At 45.4% G+C, this 16,680-nt stretch overlaps 1 protein-coding gene across 1 annotated transcript in view; it reads left to right on the top strand.

Moving 5' to 3' along the window:
• Window positions 1-14,696: 14,696 nt before the first annotated feature.
• Window positions 14,697-16,680, top strand: part of GALNT10 (polypeptide N-acetylgalactosaminyltransferase 10) — a gene marked incomplete at its 5' end in the record, with an annotated part of 112,949 nt that continues 110,965 nt past the window's right edge. Inside the window, one exon of the mRNA XM_007452850.1 lies at window positions 14,697-14,799. Within this exon, the coding sequence (XP_007452912.1) occupies window positions 14,697-14,799 (103 nt within the window). The remainder of the gene's footprint in view (window positions 14,800-16,680) is intronic.

Here is a 16,680-nt window from a genome sequence, read left to right on the forward strand (position 1 = left end):
ACCGCTTACAGGGTGTGTTGTAGGTCAGTGGCTGCAGTGGCTAGGGACTTCATCTTTGTAGAGGCAGACGGCAAGTGCCAATTTTTAGTTGGCACCTCATATAAGTGGAATCATACGTGTCCTTCTATGTCTGGCTTATTTCACTCAGCATAATATTTTTGATGTCCCTCCTTGTTGTAGCATATTTCAAAATGTTATTCTTTTTCTGGCTGAATAATAACTATTCCATTGTATGTATGTGCTGCACTTTGTTTAATCCTTTTATCTGTTGAGGGACACGAGTTATTTCTACCTTTTGATTGTTATGAGCAATGCTGTTGTGAATGTTGGCATAACAAATGTCTGTTTGAGTCCCTGCTTTCAGTTCTTTCGGATACATACCTAGGAGTGGAATTGCTGGGTCATATGATACTTCTACGTTTAAACTTTTGAGAAACCACAAAACTCTTCCACAGAGACTGCACCATTTTACATTTCCACTAGCAATGCATGAGGGTTCCAGTTTCTTTGCCAACACTTGTTATTTTCCATTTTTTAAATTATGGCTCTCCTGGTAGGTGTAAAGTGATATCTCCTTGTGGTTTTGACTTGCATTTCCCTAATAACTAATGATGTTGAGCTGTAAGAGTCCTTTATGCATTCTGAATATAAGTCCTTTATCAAATGCCTGTTTTGCAAATATATTCTCCCAGCCCATGGCTTGCCCTTTGAAGAACAAAGGCTTTTAATGGCAATGGATTCCAATTCCAACCTACCCATATTTTACACTTTTTGTATCCTATTTGAGAAACCTTTGCCTACACTTAGGTCACTAAAATTTGCTCACATATTTTCTTCTACAAATATTATAGTTTGGCTCTTATGTTTAGGTCTGTTACCCATTTTGAGTTAATTTTTGTGTATGCCGTGAGGTGTAAGGGTTGAGGTTTATTTTTTGGCACGTAATACCTAATTTTTTGACACCATTTGTTGATAAGATCATCCTTTCCCCATTGCATTTCCTTAGCACCTTTGCTCATAATCAGCTGATTATATACCTGGACTCTCCACCCCATTCCCATTGATCACATGTCTTCCCTTGCTCTAGTACCACACTCTCTTGGTCACTGTAGCCCTTGAGCAGGCCTTGCAATTAGGACGTATTAAGTTCTCCAACTTTGTTCCTCTTTTTCTAAATTGTTTTGGCATATTCTTCTAGATCCCTTGCATGTTAGTTTTACAAAGATCGCATTGAGTCTCTAGATCAATTTTGAGAAGATTGACATCTTAACAATATCAGGTCTTCTGATCCATAAACATGATATATGTCTCTGTTTATTTAGATCCTTGATTTCTCTCAACAGTGTTTTGTAGTTTTCAGTGACTAGGTCTTGCATAGTTTCGTTAAATTTATCCCTTCAGTGTTTAGAATTTTTGATGCCATTGTAAATGATATTTTTATTTCCATTTCCAACATTTCGTTGCTGATATTTAGAAATACAATTGATTTTCATGTGACAACTTTGTATCCTGTGACATTGCTGAACTCACTAGTTCTACTAGTGCTTTTGTAGATTCCTTGGGATTTTTAAAATGTAGATAATCATGTCATGGACAGACATTGTTTGAGCTCCATTCTGCAGTCAAAAAATGGGACCTAGAAAGACAGGGGACCTGTCTGCTGCTCACTGTTCATAAATGCAGAGGCAGGAGTTTGAAACCTGGATCTTCTGGATCCTCCTTCAGGGTCCTCTCCACCACACCCAAGTTGCTTCTCAGGATTTCAGGCCTCAAGAAAAGAAGCTTGTATCAGCTAAGGTTAGATTTGAATGGCTTAAACACAAAAGAAGTTTATTTTTCTCTCACTTAAAAGTCTGGAGGTTTGCATCCCAGGGCTGGTATGACAGTTCTGCTTCATAAAATCCTCAGGAACCTAGGCTTCTTCCCACAAGGAGCTTCACCATTCCTAGGCCATGGACCTCCATCTCATGACCCAATATGGTGGCATTTGCATTCTAGACAGCAAGATAGAAGGAGTAAAGAAGGAAAAGGTGCACACCAGTGATGTCTTCAGGTAGGTTCCGTGGACTGCCACACAACACCTGCACCCACATCTCTTTGGATAGAACCCAGTTGGGCCACACCTAGCTGAAAGGATGTCTGGGAAATATCATCTTTATTCTGAGAAGTCATATTACCAGCTGAAATTTCTGTTACTGTGGAAGAAAAAGAGAACAGCTGCTGGGGGATAAACAGCAATGTCTGCTACAACCTAAAGGGTAGGAATCCAGAAAGGAAACAACTTGAAAATTGTTGATGAAAAATTAATCAGTCGATCTAAGAAAGAATTGGAAAACTTTTTTCGAGCCAACTTTGAGGATTATAACCGGGAAGAGCATCTCAGAAAGCTCTGAGAACTGTTCTGCCAGTTAGAAATCAAAGCACAGTTTTCTGAGAGGGCTGTGTATCAAATGATGTGTTATTGACAGTTTACATAATCTAGATCTAAGTGTCATTCTGGTGGGTTGTGTGACCCCCCTTACAAAATCAGGAAGGAATGTTATCTTTTAAGGAGTTGTCTTGTTGATGGTAGGAGAATGTTGCTCTTTATGGTTATGCAGGTATTCCTGCAGATGGGGAAGGTTTGGTCGATGCACAATGAAGATACACAATGCACAATGCAGATACACAATACACAGTGTGGGGAGAGGGGAGGCCAAAGGGCAGAGAAGACTTTTTATGTTTAAATTTTTCTCGTCTTGCTATAAAATATGAATTGTATTTCACAAAATGAAAGGAGGAAAAAGGTGGCAGAGTTCAAAGTTGGTTGCATCTTTTACAGATTGTTTTAGGATCAGGTGAGCCAGCTCTCTTTAGTTTTTATAGCCCGTTAAGTTGACCTGAAGCCATTTAGTCAGAGGATAAAGTTAATCCTCAGAACCCCTTATGGTATTATATCCTTGTGACTATATTAGACATGTCTAATCATGGATGACCTTCTTTCATCTAGAAAAGATAAAAGATGTCTCCTCATTCATTTGGTCAACAAAAATTGCTATCTCCTACCCTCATGGACCTCACAGTTTAAGGCGAGATAGGCAGTAATGAAATAAGCACCTGAATGAATGTGAAATCACAAAGGAGCCATAAGGATGCTACAGGGGCACCACTCAGGGACTGTGATCTAGTCAGGGAGGTCAGGGAAGGTTTGCCTGAGGGTTTGGATTCATTTCTGCAGGAGAGGCTACTTTCAGAGCAGAGTGGTGTATTCTGAGTAAACCATCCTTTGTGCCATTGTGGTTACACCTTATGAATCCTGCCTGGGGCACTGTACGAGTAAGAGATCGTTATTTAAGAACAAGGATGCCAAAGTGAGAGTAGGATGGGGGTAGGGGAGGTGGGAGGTGGGGGAACTGCTCAGGGACTTTGAGAGAGTCCTTTGTGGCTTTACACCCCAGGAGAAATGGAGAAGAGGAAAGGATTTCAGAGGTTCCACGATGGCAGGTCGAGGAGGCCAGGATCATAGTCCAGTCAGAGACTTTCCTTGGGGGCCAGGAAGGAGCCCAAAGAATTTTGGGAGCCCAGAAGGAATTTTCTAATAACTGGAGTCACCTGTACGGAGGAAGAGAGCTTCCCATTCTCTAAGCACCCAAGCCAGGCTCAGGGACCATCCATGTGCCGTAACAAAGAAAGGGTTACTGGGTCCAGTGGACCATCAGAGGAGGTAGCATCTAACCTCCCACTCAGCGTCTAGATTCTGTGACTCTGAGACCTGGAACAGGGGAAGGTCCTAACAGTTGTGGATGAGGGGAGGCCAGTACCAGAGGAGAGGCCAGCCATCTGTCACTTTCTGCTTCTCCACTTCCTCCTGCTTGGGGAACCTTTGTGAGCAGCGAGCAGCAAGAGAGCCTGAAGCAATCAACCAGCAGACTGCAACCTACCAGGTGTACTTGGGAATTCACTCTTCCAGCTTAAGGCAGGCGTGGTAGATGGGTCCCGTCCTCTGGCCAACACTGGTTAACTGGTAAGGGCCGCTTGGAGCACAGTGTTGAGAAGGATTCTCGGAGTCTGGGACCCATAAGGAAAAGTATTACAATAGGTTGGTGATGCCTGCCTTTATTCTAGTGTGATTGTGAGGAAGAAATGGGATGATATATGTAAAAAAATGCTTTGTAAATTGCAAAGTGCTATCGAAATAATAACTAATAATGGTAGCTATGATTTTAAGTGCTTCCTAAATACCAAACACTGCTAAGAGCTTTACTTCTCACAATGACCTTTATGTTAGATACTGTTAATATCCTGCCTTTTACAGTCGAGGAACCACAGCTTGGAAGAACAGTGTAATTCGCCTAAGGTCGCATAGCTGGTGAGTGTAGAACCGTGACACAAGCCTAGGTGTTTCTGACTCCAAAGCAAGTGCTCTTGTAGACTTTGTTTTGCTGTCTTCAGAATGTAGGGGCTTATAACTGTAATTATTACTATTAATAGAGCAACTATTCTATTACTTGGGGGCTCAGCCTTAATTCCCCAGCTAACGGGATGTGTTTGCAGCCGTTTTTTGGTCCCTGGAAAGGTTGGAACTTGCCTTCTGCTCAGCTTACCGATTCTGCCTGCCTTTCTCCTGACCCGTCCGCATCCGCTCTGCAGAGCAATGTAATGACCCTCTGTTAATGCTCCGTTCGCCGAGCGTCTGAGAAGAGCACTTTTTAGCAGGCTGCCTGCGGTTGTTCAAGACTCCTCGTGAACAAGGCACAGAAGGATGATTCACTTCTGCAAGTCGTGCTTTCCTGGGAGCCGACTGTGCTCCCCAAATCTTTCCAGGCACGGAGATGTGGGGAGCAGCGGGCCGACGTGTGGTAGGAACTCCTAGCTGTGATGATTACACGCATGGGGGGGTTGGCAGTTTGCAGAACACTTTCATATCGACTTTCTCTCCAGGCCTCAGTTTTGTCATCTACAAAGTGGATGTAATGACAATAATGATATAGTAAAGTCTCATCTTTCGAAAGGGTTAGGTTATAATAAACTTACCACTTAAGGTGAAAATAACGTAAAATCAGAATCACCCTTGACAATCACCCATGGAATATAAAGACAAACCACCTCTCAAAAGCCCAACTGAGGCAGTTTTTCCTCCAGCATTAAAACTGATGACTATTTCTCTGGTTGAAGTCATCACGATGCCTTCTGAGGTAAGGAAAATACTTATCTTCCAAGAGTAGGCTCACTCGGCACCAAAGCGCTCACAGTACCAGAGGCCAGAGGGAACTAGACCCCTGGGGACATCATCCAGGATACAGGCTCACTGAGCGTGGGGACAGGAGGATCACCAGCCTCCCTAGTTAGGATTTCTTTCTCTTTCTTTTGGACCATGTGTCACTGAATTCCTGAAGCTTTAACTATATATATGATACAGTTCTGTTAGGTCTGATTTCCTGACTTGCTGTCTATGAACAGGATTAAAACTTGAAAATAACATGTAATGAAGCAAGCACCAGGCCGGATGAGGGGAGATCTGGGCTCAGGCCCCAGGTCAGCCCCACCTGCATCCATGGCATCTTGGGCCTATGGACCTTCAAGATGAACTTATCACCCAAGTGTCCAAGTCCTGAGGCTGCATATCTTCACTGCAGACTTGCAGGACCCTCGTGACTCTATTTAAAATAATAAATGCTTATGTCCATCCCAGCTTCTACCTTCCTGCCCAAACTGGCGTCATCTCTGCCTATACCACTGTGATGATAGCCTCCTCCCTGTGTTCCACCCTTCCTCTTGGCCTCCTAATCCTTTCGCCAGTGGCTATAAGAGAGCTTTCCAAATGCAATCTGATCTTGCCACCTCCTTCTATAGAATACTTCATCTCCAAATGCTTCTGGGGAAAGACAAAATTCTCATCCCTGCCCAGCTCTCATCCCCACCAGGCTTCCCCTCCTTCTCTGTGCAACACACACCCTGCTCTTCTTTTAGTCCCTCCGGTTTCATATTTGCCCAGCCAGATATGGGCCTTTGCACATCCTCGCTTCACCCTCTGTCTGAAATGCTCTGTTCTCCTCTCTCTGCTGAGTTTATTCTAATCATACTCCATCCGTTTCCTCAGGGAAGGCTTTCCTGACTTTTCTGTCTGGATAAGACCCTCCTGATCTGATCTGAAAGAAAGGGACTCTCTTTGCACCATGTATCCTTCTTTTCTGCACAGGCCACTGTAACTATTTAAATTTATTTGTGGTTCTGGATTAAAATCTATATTCCCTTCTGCCACACACACTACTATAAGCTCTATGAGAGCAGGGCCCTTATCTGTCTTGCTCACCGAGCCTGGCATGTGCTTGTATTCATTAAACATGTACGTGGATGGACCAATGGATGGGTGAGACACCCAAATGAACATTGTCAGATGATCAGTGTTGTTGTTGTTTTGTTTGTTTTTCCAGTGATAAACCCTTGGGAAACTTCCTCTGAAGAAAATGGTACAAGTTGCAATCATTCTTTTAGAATGAAAGAGAAAAGTTACTGAAGGCTCCATTGCCCTTTAGATAGTAGGTATTACAAACATCTTGGCTCTTTTTCTCTCTCTGTTTAAAAAGTCTTTTAATGAGCTTTCACACCGTATGTAGCAAATGACCTTTTCTAGAGCCATCTGTACAAAACAAAAGGGTGAATTGGACTAGTGGGTTGCTTCTGCCCTTGGAAGCACAGCATCAGCCTTTTTAAACAATGGTTCCTATTTGTGAATGACCTTACCCTCTTAGGGAATGGGGCCCCGCCCAGATTTCAGATCCCAACATCCTGGTGATGAGACCACAGAGTTATTGGAGCGAGGAAAATTGACACGCCTGATTACTGGGTGGAACAGCAGGACTTGCCTGACGTGGGCCCGGCCGACTTCGTCCGTCTTGTGGTTGCTGGGTTATAGTGTCTCTGTCCATTCATAAACAGCGCCCTTTAGGGGCAATTGTTTTCTCATACTGCTTGGTCCTGGTTGTATTGGAAGGTAGGTTTTCTCAGAACAGCGGCCTGCCAGGTGAGGGCTGGGCTTAGGTCAGCTCATTTCAGTCTGACTTCTGGAATGGTGGAGAGTGGTCCTCAGCCTACAATGAGGGTACGTTGCTTCTGAATGAAAACAAAATCGTGTTTCTCTCTGCATCTGTCCCAGGAAGAGGGGGACTCTGAGATTAATTACAGGTGGATAGGTAGTAACATTTTGTTCTTGGACCTCTACTCCAACCTGTTCCTTGCTCAAAGACCTTTTGTGGCTCCCACCTGCCAAACAGCTCAAATGTAAGGCCCTCAGATTCTGGTCCAGACTTCCTGGCCTCCTTGTTCCTGACTCTCTGTTGCATCCCACTCACCCCAGCCAAATCAGTCTCCTTGCCACTAAGGAAACAGGTCCCTTACTTTCTAACCTCCATCTCTTTGCACGTGCTTCCCCTCCAGCTGGGCTCCATCCCCCCCGTCGCTACCAGTCAAAATCCTACCCATCCTTTCAGGCAGCTATCAAAGACCTTGCTTCTGCAGGAGTTTTTCCCTGATGGTCTTAAGTAGAATTTAACCTTTGGCTCTTGTAAATACCTTTAGAATTCATCTGTACAACTTTCAAGGCACTCACATTACATACAGTGTTGTGTGTTTTTTCCTTTCTTATATCCGTGCTGTTTGTTGAGGCCAAGAATTATCTTATTTTTCTTTATTTCCTCCACAGCTCTTTGGACATAGTAGGTCCTTAATTCCTCAGTGGAATCATCCTCTTTTATGAGGTGAATGAAGAAATAAAACAATTCAGCTTATGTCCTCAAAACTCACGAAGAAAGTACATTTATCAGTTGTCCAAACTCCCTTGCTTAAAGTAACTTTATGCTTTTGGCTGAATTAAGTCCTCCCTGGCCCTCTTTGAAGGATAACCTTGAAGAGAATGCTTTGCTGTGTTGTCTGTGTGTGTGTGTGTATGAAGGTTATTAGAATAATCTACTTAGCAGATAAACAAATGTTTGGAATTACATGGAGTCATTTAAGCCTCAAAGCAAAATCATTCCAGCGCCTTTGTAGGGTTATTTGACAGGAGGGTTGGGGGCAGGGAAGCTATCCTAAATTTGCAGCAGAATCTAATCCGTTATAGTCCTCGGACCCCGGATGAAGCAGATGCCCTGCTCAGTTTTCCTTTCCGCATTGCCGTTTTTGAACGTACAGCCCTTTTTCCATTGTTTTGAAGACAATAGACAGCTCAGCCAGAGACACAAGTGTCCTCTCTGAGCAGTAGTTGCCGAGTCGGCAGCGCTGGGATTAGAGTATGTGCTATAACAGACCTTTCTCCTTGGGCAGAATACAGTTGACTCACTTCACCACCTTTCTTCCTTCCCTCCAAAGGATGCCAGGCACGATAAATAGTGATTAAACAAAAGATTAAAATTCCATTTGTTTGTGTGTGTGTGTGTGTGTGTGTGTGTGTCTGAACACTAATTGATTCTTTCAGTGGAATGTTAAGTAAAAGCATGCAGATACCAGAAGCAGTTATTTAGAGCAGCCAGTCAGAATCCATTTCCAATTTACTGTTTAATGTGATTTCCACCATCATTCGGCCAGCCTTCTCCCTACACTCTCCCTCGCCTCCCTTGCCCTGTGCTCCTTTCCAGCCTCTCTGCTTCCTGTAGCAAAAGGACGTCTGGGAACAGAGGGGAAGGAAAGTAGCAGAAGATGGTTGTTGAAGGAAAATAATCACGGCGTTTATAGACAAATCTGTGAGTCTGCAGAATTAAAGAAACTTAAAATTACCTCTGGATTGAAACTCAGACATGCTTTTTTGCATAACATGAAGTGATTGCCATTGCATAAGAATCGCTGTCTTTTGAGAAGCATTGTTCGTGTTTTTCTTGTTGCGAAAGGTCTGTGGCACTTGTTTCTGTTGTACAATGCCACTATTAACTAAGGACTTTCTTCTTTCCTCAAGAACAGCGAATTTCCACGTGGGCACATAACCTGCTGTTAATGAGGAAACTCTAAATCCTCTTACCAGCAATAGCCAGTTGAATTGGCTCAGGTGTTCAATAGGTCCTTCTGCAGGGCTCCCAGTTTTGTTATTAGATTCCCATCTCTCTCCTTTTCCCCCAGATATGACCATCACATACACCAGATCATAACCCTTCTCCAAAAATAACGTATTAATAGTTGCACTCCTTTACCGAAGGGGCCTAACTTTGTGCCAGACACTGAGCTTGATGCGTTGTATAGATGAGTTCAGTTCATCCCCTCAGGTGCAGGTTAACCTGCAGGTTATTCTGATAGTTTTCCCTATTTATCAGTCAAGGAAACTGGGGTCCACCTGCCCAGGAAGTAAAACCTAAGTTTTTCCGTCTCTGGAATCAGAATGCTCTGAATCACCCAACTAGACTTCCTGCCCCATTAATGAGCAATCATTCATTCAGTCATTCACCTGATATTTACTGAGGGCCTAAGGTATTGACCTAGGAACACACAGTGACAGCTCAAAACAGATGTGCCCCTGCCTTCAAGGAGCTCACAGTCTAACCCAGGGAGAGAACAGCCAGATCTTGTTTGGTCTTTGGGGCTGACAAACTATGGGATTTGGAGCAAGTCTGTTCTACTCTGTTAGCTGCAGATTTCGTATCTGCAAGTGAGACTGCTGGATTCTGACAAGTGGTTTTCCACCTTTATTGTGAATCACATGGGGAATGTGTTTAAAGACATCTTCCTGGCCTCCTATGCCCAGATATGTTGATTTAATAGGTTCAGGGTGGGGTCCAGGCATTTGTATCTATAATGAGAGCTCAGGTCTCCCAAGAACCATCCTTTGAGAGAGACTGATCTGGCTATAAAGCCATTAGCATCTACAAGGGATCTGTGTTGTCATGCCTGTGTCCCCAGTGTGTGGCACAGAGTAGATCTCGATAAATATTTGGCAATAGTTGGAATGATCTATCTGTGGGGTTTCCATGGGTGGATGTCAGAGACTCCTGATCAAAATTTTCATAAAGTTTTCTGGATAGGATTCTAAGGGCCCTTTGGGCTCTGAATGCTCAGTGGTTTTAGGATCGAAACCAACTCCTTTTCTGACCAAAAGCTCAGACCTAGTTATTGGAAATCTTTTTAACTTGTATAGTAAAATTTGAGTCCTGTATCAAGGTGATTTGATGAGATGTCAATTTACAGTAGATTCTTAAAATCCTAAAGGAGTTGGTACCCACATTGATGTGTAAACTCTGAAAGTGCTCCCGACAACACAGTTTGTGATTTTTCTCGGTTGATCTGAAAGTACCTTTTGGGCAGGTAGTGCTGTCTCTATTTTCCAGGTAGGAAAATCGAGGTGCCTGTGACTCTTGTAGCTTGTCCAAGGCCACACTACAAGGGCTCTCTCCACTAAAACCCAGCGTGGGAGTCAAAGAACATAACTCTTATTCTCTGGCCTGCTTATGTGGCCTTGGTTGGGTAGCTTGGCCTCTTTGGACATCAGTTTCCCCACCTGTAAGATGGGAGACAGGTGGACTGATTGTTTCTGAGCAGCTGCGTAGCTTGGTTATTTGAGGACCCCCCCTAGTGACATGTTTAGACATGCAGAAGTCCCTATGGCAGCAAGCTCCGAAGTCCTCTTAGTTTAGGGAGGAAATAAGAACTACTGAGACCACCTAAAACAGGCCACCTCTGCAGATCATTCCAGAGGGACATGCATCATTAAGGCAAAGGCAGTGAGGTGGTAGAAGCTGTTAAGTGTGAAACTCCCAGAATTTTGGAATCTTACTTCTCTACCCTGTTGGTTCAGCAATTCACTGTTCATTCAAGGGAGTTTACCTCTATGCGGTCACAACTGTGGGATTCAACCCCGTGCCCTGTTCCCAGCAGTGTGAGAAGACTTTCACAAACATATGGAGGAAACAGTGTCCTTTCTGGACTCTTAGACTCTTGAAATGTCTTTGTAAAGGTCACCTCACCCTTGCTACTCAAAGTGTTTTTTGGGGATCAGCAGCATCAGCCATCCCCTGGGAGCTTTTCAGAAATACAGAGTCTTAGGCCCAGCCCCAGACCTCCTATGTCAGAATCCATGTTTAACAAGATCCCCACGTGATTGTACTGCACAGGAAAGTTCTAGAAGCGCTAGCCCTTACCCCGCACTTGAGTCCCCTCCTTCACATCCTGATGAACAGGCAAGCATCCTATTCCTGGCCTCCTCTATCTTCTTCCAAGTGCCCCTGTTTCACCCTAATACCAGTCCAACTTTTAGAATGTCTTCTCTATCTTAAACTAATCCCTCAGTCATTCAGTAATTTCTGCCCTTGGCACTCACGCTAGCCTCAGGGCCTCAGAGAACAAGACAGATGCTCCTGTGTCCCCCACGGCTTCCCATCTCCCAGTCCTCCTACAACACAGTTTCTAATCTTCCTCATACATACCTGTATGGGGCAGCCTGTTGCAAACTCCCTGGGGCCAGGAAAGTAAGACAAGTGAGAGGTGAGAGCCAGGTGAAATGCACTAAGGAATGGCAGGGGACTGTGGCAAAGTGGAGAGCCTTATGCTGGCCCAGCTTGGTCTGAGCACTGACCTGTCTTTTGAGTTTTCAGGAGAAGCCAATGAATCTTGATAAAACAATAAGAAATCCCTCCATTTTTTTCATGCTGGCAGTTAAAAAAAAAAAAAAAAATCCTCAGAAGCCACCAGATTGTGTTTGCCAGTGATCACATCTAAGGTTTTTGTGACCATTGATGATGAATATCTGCCCAGCTTGGATACAATAGCCCAGGTGTAGCCTGACCAGCACAGAGGAGGCAGGATTATGGCCTCCTTCGTTCTAGGCCAGTAGTTCTCAAACGGGAGTGTGCATCACAATCTCTTGGAGGACTTAGTAAAACCCAGATTGCCAGGCCCCACCCCCAGAGTTGCTGCTGCTACTTCCTGGGCAGGGCTCGGGAATCCGCATTTCTAACAAGTTCCCAACCGGTGTGGATGCTCCTGGTTCACGTTTTGAGAACCACTTTAGATTGGTTCCTCCCATTAAGGCAGCCACGGTTTGCAGAACCTCTTTAGGTCCACCAGTGACCTAACGTCGTCAGTGGAAGTTCCCAGTCTTTGGGTGGCAGAAGAGGGAGAAGGGATTGGGAGGGAGGGCTGGAGGAAAGATTGCTAACCAGCTCTTGACCGACTAATCCTGACTTCTAGAGGTAGAATACTTACTTCGGGTAGGTCCCTGACCCATTCCAAGATTCAGTTTCCCTGTCTGTGAAATAGGGCAGTGTCCCCAGCTCAGTTTCCAAGTATATGTGTTCACTTGTTTGGAGACTTGATTGTCAGTTTGTTCTTAGCAGAGGACCTTTTAAAAATGAAATCCCACATGGAACCCCGGTATAAAAAACAGACAGATGCATTGCGGGTCTGATTGAAGGAGGGGAGTCAAGCTCTTACTCTCAGTCTCCACCTTCCCAAGACAGCACTGAAGGGTCTCCTGTAGAAATGTAGCTCACCACAGTTGAAACCTGCTGAAGGAACTTCCAGCTCAGCTCCTGTGATTTCTAAGCCCCCGAGAACTGTTTGCAGGCACGTGGCCTTTGTTTTTGCATTTTTCTTTCCCTCTCTGACCACAACATCTGGCAGGCCCACTTTCAGAGTTTTCTTCTTGCAACTCAGAGGGGTCTGTAGGAGAGGGAATGCCAAGGATTGTCATTATCATTAGAGCCATTGTGGAAAATCTGCTAACGCGAGAATCAGCTGGAGACTTAATAAACAGGCGTGGGGATGATTTTATTCCAGTGGCTTCTTGTTAGTGCTAATGTTCCAGCACACCATGCATTCAGGGCCTAGTTAATTATATAGGAAATAGGGCTAGTGGATTCTGCATGCCACAGTGACAAGAAGAGGTGTGCGGGGTTTTAAATGGACAAGGTGAGGTGGAAAGCTGTTCTCATGTAGGTGAACACAGGTATTTAAACAGCCGTGTGGAGCAGTGTTCCTTACTGAGCCCTGGGGCCAAGTCCTTAGACTCGACTCTTGGCGTGGGAAAGCATCTGGCACCTTCTGATGACCCCAGACACTGGAATGCGGCCTCCTTTAATTAGGGGAACTGCTTCCTAATTGGCCCCCCAGCATGGGCTCACCTTCCGGAACACAAAATAAATGCCTTCCTCTCCCAGCCCCTGGGGCTGCTCTCCTGTGGCTACTATATATTCCTGTTTTCTTTCAGCCATCTAAGTGCTTGTTCAGACCTTCCACACACATTTGACAACTGTTCCCCCTCTTTGGGACTGGGCCTTCTTTGGGACTGCAGAGATGACCAAGACCCGACTTTTCTTCCTGTGCTCTGTGCTCCTTGGGCCCAGCCCAGCCCTGCCGTGCTCCACCTGCACCTGGAAGTCTATGCCCAGGCCATGTGCTCTGCCTGCCTCTCATTTCGCTTATCTGAAGCCCAACCCAAAGGACCCCATGTCCATGAAACCTTCCCCAGTTCTCCCAGGCAGAAGCGAAGTCCTCTAGCACTTTCTCCAGACCTCTCACCCAAGATTCACTGCCTCTGCCCTGTCTAGTATGGAGCCACTAGCCACCTATGGCTCTTGAGCACTTGGAATGAGCCTGAACTGAGATGAACACAAGTGTGAAATACACACTGGATTTTGAAGACTTAGTACAAAAAAAAAAAGACTTTTTTCCACTGTGTTGAAATGATAATACTTTAGATGGAGTATATGGAGCTAAATGAAATATATTATCAAAACTCACTTCACCTATTTTTTTTTTTTTTTTTTTGCGGTACGTGGGCCTCTCACTGTCGTGGCCCCTCCCGTTGCGGAGCACAGGCTCCGGATGCGCAGGCTCAGCGGCCATGGCTCACGGGCCCAGCCGCTCCGCGGCATGTGGGATCTTCTCGGACTGGGGCACAAACCCATGTCCCCTGCATCGGCAGGCAGACTCTCAACCACTGCGCCACCAGGGAAGCCCCACCTTTTTTTTTTTTAATTTGGTTGTGCCGGGTCTTGGTTGTGGCACGTGGGATCTTTAGTTTCTTCATGCGGGATCTAGTTCCCTGACCAGGGATCAAACCCGGGCCCCCTGCACTGGGAGCACAGAGTCTTAACCACTGGACCACCAGGGAAGTCCCTCACTTCACCTGTTTTTAAAAAAAAATTTTAGGGCTTCCCTGGTGGCGCAGTGGTTGAGAGTCCACCTGCCTATGCAGGGGACACAGGTTCGTGCCCCGGTTCGGGAGGATCCCACATGCCGTGGAGCGGCTGGGCCCGTGAGCCATGGCTGCTGGGCCTGCGCTTCCGGAGCCTGTGTTCCGCAGCGGGAGAGGCCACAGCAGTGGGAGGCCCGTGTACCACAAAAAAAAAAAAAAAAAAATTTTTTTTTAAATGTGAATACTAGAAAATGTAAAGTTACATATGCAGCTCACCTAGGTGGCTCACGTTATATTTCTGTTGGACAGCATCACACCTACCTCTTTCTCTCTTCCATGAAAGGAACGTCTGTCCATCTGTTTTCTCTGCCATGAGTTTGTAAGTTCCAGGAGGGTGGACACTGTGTGTCATCTTTCTGAACTTTGCACACCTGGCTGGCACAGAGCAGGACTAACAAAGCTATACTGAGGAAATTAATAAATGAACCAATGATGACAGACATTCAATCAATACTGAAAGCTCCCTTAGGCAGTGTAATTTCTGGGTCTCTGTTATTAAACTTATTTTCCCTTTTCTTCTATTTCACAGTTTTTGTCTTTTTTTAAGGGCTCACACAGTCAGCAAAAGAAGACCTTTTTCTTGGGAGATGGGCAGAAGCTGAAGGACTGGCACGACAAAGAAGCCATCAAGAGGGATGCTCAGCGTGTAGGTACGAGAGCAGAGCATCCTTGGATGGTCCCCTGGAGAGTGCTTGCACACGCGCATGTGTGTGTGTGTGCGTGAATGTGTGTGTTTAACGGGGGTATCTGGACCTCCTGTTGACTCCCTGTCCATTTGCCGTCATCCTTCCCTGGCTCCTGGGATCCCCCGCTTCACCTGTTAGCTGACCCCTTTCTCCACTCACATCACCAGACCCACTGACTTTGGGACTTTGCCCTGCTTCCTCTATGGTGATAGAAAATGTCTCCCTCCTCGAAGATATTTTACCACTAAAATGAGGAGCAGTAATCATAAGAGCCAACACTTATTGAACGTGTATGGTGAACAAGGCCCAAGATCCACACTTTTGTTGGTGAAACTCCTCACCAACCTTTGTAGCGCATTTGATGAGAAGGGACCTGGAGCTCAGAGAGGTGGGGTAATTTGCCTATAGTCACACAGTGAGAAAGAGGCAGGCTTGGGACTTGAACTCAGGTCTAGAGGGCTGAGTTGATCCCTACCCAGCACCATAGGCACAAGGTTGGATGAATCTAGTAGGCTTCAGCTGAAGTTTTCTTTGCCTAATTAGCCTTTGGAACTGTTCCTGTTATATTGCAGAGTTGGGAAGGGGTGGGGTGACTCGCCACATAATTTCTGTGGCGAGTCATCTCGAGAGAGAGCCTGGGCTAGGAGCCAGGAGAGCAGCTCAGATACCACCTACCAGCCGTGTGACCATCAGATAAATTCCATCTCCTGGAGCCTCGGTTTCCCCCTCTGTCAGCGGGGCTCATGATTCCTACTTTGATAACCTCAGGGTGTTGTTGTGAAGGTGACAAGTAAAGTACAATTTACAATACTGGAAAGCACCGTAGAAATATAAGGGATTGTATTTTATTCATTTTTATCTCAGTTAGAGGTACCCACCACTGTTGATTTTTTTTTTTTTTTAAGTTATACTGTGACAAAACCAGATGACAGTAAGGCTCTGAATAGAGCTGATGTAACAACTGATGGTCAGGGAAAGCGAAGACAGGACATGCATTTTTCTATATGCCAGTGATTTAAAATGAAGGGGAGGGCGGGTGCTGCCTAAATTAAGAAAGGAAACACTTGAAAAGAGCTAATTTTCCAGGCATTTATACCGGAATTATTGGAACATTGGGCTAACTAGCCAGAAAAGAGTAAGCAGTGGCGACATTATTGAGAGTAATAATAACCGGTATGTGTTGAGCACTCACTGTGTGCCAGGCATCTTGCCCTGCATTCCCTCCTTAATCATCACATTGAAACTTCTCATCCCAGGAAGTACAAAGGGCAAAACTCAAGACGTAGAAAGGCTGAAGGTGCTCCTGAGATGACACAGCTGGGAGCAGCAGGGCAGGCTTCAAACTCCACTCTGCCCAGCTCCAGGGCCTGAACTCTGAATCACTCCCCTGCACTGCCTTCCCGAAGCTTTCCTCCCCGCCCAAACAGTTGCTTCTGCTCTTCTTTTTCTGCCTGTTGCATTTGTGTCCCTTGCAGGATCTGTGCTGGGCACTGGCCAGCAGTGTCTCATCACAGAGCAATGCAAGTTACAGGTGGCGGAGTCCTCTCTCTCGTTGGGCTGGATTGGAGTAGACACCAGCCCTGGGCTCCCCCCTTTGCTTGCACCTTCTCATCAAGCTGATGTTGTCAACATTTATTTTGCAAAGTAAATGGGGTGTTGCTCAGTCCATGGGCTCCAGAAGATGAGGTGAAGTTGAATCAGCTGACTTTTATTACCCTTTCTTCCAGACCCTTGCCAATGGCAGATGCTTGGGCTATTATTGCAGGGGTTGGGGGACATCCCCACGTACCATCTGCATTCTGGGAACCCAGAGAGTAATTTCCTAGAGCATCAGGGACTCTTTCC

This window comes from Lipotes vexillifer, unplaced genomic scaffold (assembly GCF_000442215.2).
Source record: "Lipotes vexillifer unplaced genomic scaffold, Lipotes_vexillifer_v1.1 scaffold697, whole genome shotgun sequence".
NCBI classification, from domain to species: Eukaryota; Metazoa; Chordata; class Mammalia; order Artiodactyla; family Lipotidae; genus Lipotes; species Lipotes vexillifer.